At 40.9% G+C, this 4,492-nt stretch overlaps 2 protein-coding genes across 3 annotated transcripts in view; one reads left to right on the top strand and one right to left on the bottom strand.

The window, feature by feature from the left end:
- Nucleotides 1-188, bottom strand: part of LOC107468810 (protein VACUOLELESS1) — a gene marked incomplete in the record, with an annotated part of 8,370 nt that extends 8,182 nt beyond the window's left edge. Inside the window, 1 exon segment of one of the 2 annotated variants that reach the window (XM_016088172.3) lies at nucleotides 1-188. In XM_016088172.3, the coding sequence (XP_015943658.2) occupies nucleotides 1-72 (72 nt within the window). 2 annotated transcript variants of the gene reach the window in all.
- A 628-nt stretch (nucleotides 189-816) lies between these two features.
- On the top strand, nucleotides 817-1,306 carry LOC107468782 (uncharacterized). The gene is made up of 2 exons (XM_016088145.3): nucleotides 817-993; nucleotides 1,082-1,306. The coding sequence occupies exons 1-2, from the start codon at nucleotides 817-819 to the stop codon at nucleotides 1,304-1,306; spliced, it is 402 nt and encodes a 133-aa protein (XP_015943631.1).
- The last annotated feature ends 3,186 nt before the right edge of the window (nucleotides 1,307-4,492 follow it).

Here is a 4,492-nt window from a genome sequence, read left to right as displayed (position 1 = left end):
GTAGAGCTCTGGCTTGCGGTAGTAGCGGTTGTAGAGGAGCTGCCACTCCGCGGCCACTGAGACGTTGGCCATTGCGGGAGAGAGAGAGTGAAAGTGGGGAGGTTGCGGGCTATCGGGCTATACCCCTATAGGAAGAGTTTCTGCCTTTCTTGTGTGACATGTACTTTTTTGGAATCTGAAAAGCTACCAGATACCAATTTTAATTTATATTGACAGGTATTTTTAGTTAGAGTAGGAGTGCAAAAAAAAAGGCCAGATTAGTCATAACAGAATTGGTGATAGAACAAGTTGGTTTATTAGTTCAATTGATGAGATGAGTTATTAGTTGAATGACTTGAATCCGCAGTTTTAATTTTGTATAAATAAAAAATATAAAATAATAAAAAATTTAAAATTAAAATTTAAAATATGTTTTTTATTAATATTCTAAAAATAATTAAAATTTAACAAATTATAATTAACAAATTATAATCTAATTATTATTAGAGTAAAGTATCATTTATGTCCCCAACGTTTGGGGTAAGTCTCAAACTTATCCCTAACGTTTTAAACGTCCTATTTGTGTTCTAAACGTTTGTAAATGTAATCAATGTTATCCTACCGTCAAAATGAGAAACATTTCGCTAACGCCGTGGCCAACGTGGACGTTATGTGACACGGTGGCAGGGCATGTTTTCTGACCGTTATTCAATTAAAAAAAATGTAAATGTGAATCAGAGAAGCAGAGGGTCCTCTTCAAAACCCTAATCCCCAAATCCTTGCTTCTCGTTGCTGCTGCGCTGCCTCTGAAGGGTGATTCCACCTGCATGAGAGAAGATGGAGCATGAAGCATGCCAATCTGAAGCGACCCAAGGCAGCAAGCAAGCCACACGAAGTAGAAACCTAGCACGTCGAAGGAGGACAACATGTTACTGTGGGGAACGGCCTGTCCTCGCAACGTCGTCGACGGCAGAAAATCCTGGGCGGAGGTTCTGGGGTTGCGTTAACTTCGGGGTGAGCTTTAGCCATGTCCTTTTTTGTTGTTGAGTTTTGTGTTTTGACCATCAATGGGTGTGAATCGGCCGTCTCCTGTTTTGTATAGGTTGGTGAAGAATGTGGCTACTTCGTATGGGCTGAACCAGAGGAAGATCCGTCACAAGTTTCTAGGTTAAGAATAAAGATCAGAAATTTGAAGGGCAAACTGGATATGATGGAGTTCAGGTACATGGTTGCAGTGGGAGTTGCTTTGGTTGGATGGACACTTGCACTAATACTGGTGTTTGAGAAAACAACAGCAACCAAATTTGGGAGACTCTCACTAGAATGATGTTGCTGGTTATAATGAGTTATAGGAGAAAATTGTTAGATGGCTAAATTGTGTTCTATAAGTTGGCTTAGAAATAGTAGTGATGTTGAAGTAGTTGCTATTTTGTTGAACTGAATGATATTGTAATGCAATGATGGTTTTGTAAGTTTTGGTTGAAGAAAGGCTAGTTTTGTGCAGATTCAATGTTGTTTGAGTGAAAGAGTTGAATGAAATCAAGTTTTGGGTTTTGCAATATATTTAAATCAAGCTAATCAATAGGATGGGAACAAGCATTTTTGTAACATATTACTTAATGATTAACCATAAAGCTGTCATTGGATACAAGCACAAAAGATTGGAAGCAAAATAACAAAACAAGAGCAACACACTTTGCTCCATAGTAATGGTCTGCAATAACATGCTAGTGTCTTGATACTAGTTTCCATACACTGTAAAGATACTAAACAAAAATCCTTTGCTCATAAATAAGTAGCCTTAAAACATAAAACAGCAGACATTATGCACGTCACATCTTTTTCCATGCTTTGGGAGGTGTCCTAGCCATGAATTTCAGTTGGGATTTGCTGATGTTCTTCGATGGGCTTGGCAGCACCCTCAGACTTGTGGTGGATGGAGTCAACTTAGCCTTTTTTGAAGTAGCCTGAGACTGTTGTGAACTCACATCAAAAGAAGAAGATTTTCTCTTTGGCCTTGTGACTGTGGTATTCTTTGCAGCAGCTTGGGATTGCTTAGAGCCCTGGCTGGAGATAGTGCTTGAGATAGTGCTAGTGGTAGTGCTAGACTTGAATCTGGAAGCTCTTCTTGTGGATCCAGCTACTTTATTTGCCTAGTAAACAACCACAACACCAGAATCTCATATCATAATCTATAAGTGCAATTAAAAAAATGAAGCCCTAACTAACAGTGCTTACCGATGCAGTTGCAGCTACTTTACGCTTCTTTGGACAGGTCCGTTTGTTGTGACCTCTAGCAAAACAATAGGAGCACTTCTGATTCTGCCCTCCGCGAGACACTCCTCCCCTAGTTGGGTTCTCATCTGCAGCCTTGTTACGTTTCAGTTTAGGCCTTCCAATGGGTTTCCTATATATTGGTGGCAAAACGTCATCAAAGGGTGTCTTCTCCCATAGGTTGGGGCCATTCAAGGGATATACCACATGCTGGTAGCATTCGGTGTAGGTTGCTTTCTTGTAACAGTTTGCAACAAAGTTGTCAACGTTGAAACACATCTTCCTGATGCAGGTCATTGCATGAGCACAGGGGATCCCAGATAGTTGAAACTTCCTGCACGAACACTCATGATTCTTCAAATCAACAACGAACTTCTCTTTGCCTCCATGGATACTTGTAACCTCATATTTGTCACGACCAGCATACGTGCTCACCCACTTACCACTTGCATCAGCCTGTTTCTCAACCTTAATCCTGATTCGGGGCAATACTTCTCTTGGGTATTCAATTATACGATCCCTATTATCAGCCCAACGCCTCATTATGTATACTCTAATGTCTTCAAGCATGCTGACTATTGGTTTCTCTCTGGCATCCATAATTACAGAGTTAAATACCTCACACATATTGTTTACCAAGGTGTCACACTTAGACCAAGTCCCAAACTTGTGCCGGCACCAATATTTTGTTGGTATCTCCATCAGGTGATTGTAGGCTCCATTATCAAGATTTTGTATTTCAGCCATTCTCCTCTCCCACTCTTGTAAATAAGTAGCCTTTGCAGCATTCCACATCATCAGTTTTAGTTGCAGCCCTGGGAATCTCTTTCTGAAATTGCAGTAAAGATGTCTAACACAGAATCTATGATCCACTCCGGGTATGAGCTCATCAAAGGTTGGAACTAAGCCCTAAACCCACAAGTAATAGTTAATGCAGTAATTAGATCAGCTAATCTATCTGTTAGGCATAACTAAATCAGTTAATGCAGTAATTCAGTAACTCATTACAATTCAGACCCTAAAGCATACACTACAAACACTTCCTCATGTAATTCAAACACCAGCATACACTTCAAATATTTTAACCCTACAATTCAAACACCAGCATACACTACAAGAATTTAACCCTACAGTTCAAACAGCAGCATACACTACTAAAACTAATACTATGTTCAATGAAGTAGGTCCTTAAAACTAAGTTTAGAAACAAGTACCTTCTGTTGGTCAGACATGAAGGTGCATCTCCTTATCTTGTCATAGCCAAAGTCATCACACAGATTGGTAAGGAACCAGGTCCATGTGTCCTTCGTCTCTGCTTCAACCACTGCATAGGCTATTGGCAGCATCTGGTCGTTCGGGTCCCAGCCAATAGCAGTGAGAAGCTGACCTCCATATGGTGTCTTGATGAAACACCCGTCCAGGCAAATTATTGGACGGCAAACCATGAAGCTCTTCTTGCATGCATCAAGGCACACATAGAGTCTTTGAAACTTTGGCCTTAAATCCACACCAGGTTTTGGTCTCTCTGAAGCAAACTCTGGTGGTCTCTCCACTTGCAACTTCACTGTAGAACCTGGGTTAGACCTCAGCAATTCATGACAGTAGTCATAGAGCCTCCGATACTGCTCTATGTACGTTCCTTGTAACTCATCAAGAGCAAACTGCTTAACCCGGGCAGCTTTAGACTTAGTCAGCTCTACATTCCACTTACTGTATGCTTTCTTCATTAGTGTGGACAGCTTTATCTTTGGATTCTCAGCAATTTTGTTTAGAAACACCTTGCTCAACCATTTTGCATGCATAATCCCAATTTTCAACTCCCTAGGACAGCTATGCTTGTTGTGGCAGCTGGTTAGTTGCCATGTTTGCTCATTCTTCATCTTCCCACAGTATGCAAACCAGTTACAACCCTCTACGCAAGTGACTTTCACTCTCCGAAGATCAACCTTATCAAACCTCAAACCCCTCCCAGTATGTACAGCATACGCAGTAGCACAATCCTTAAACTCCTCTCTTGATACATAAAGAGTCCCAATCTCCCACTTGTACTCACTCATGTCCTTTAGCTGCTTGTGCAAAGGATACCTCTTGGCAACATTGTTATCATCCTCATCATCACCAACAATAGGCACATCAAGAAAATCTTCAGATTCATATCCTTCTTCCTCATCCCCTAAACCTGCAGCAACCTTCTCCTTACCTCTGTCATTGTCACCCCTACTCTCTTTTGCTGCATCAG

Source organism: Arachis duranensis, chromosome 10, assembly GCF_000817695.3.
Source record: "Arachis duranensis cultivar V14167 chromosome 10, aradu.V14167.gnm2.J7QH, whole genome shotgun sequence".
Lineage (NCBI taxonomy): Eukaryota > Viridiplantae > Streptophyta > Magnoliopsida > Fabales > Fabaceae > Arachis > Arachis duranensis.
Note: the sequence above shows the minus strand (reverse complement) of the source record. Positions and strands in the feature narration are given on the sequence as shown.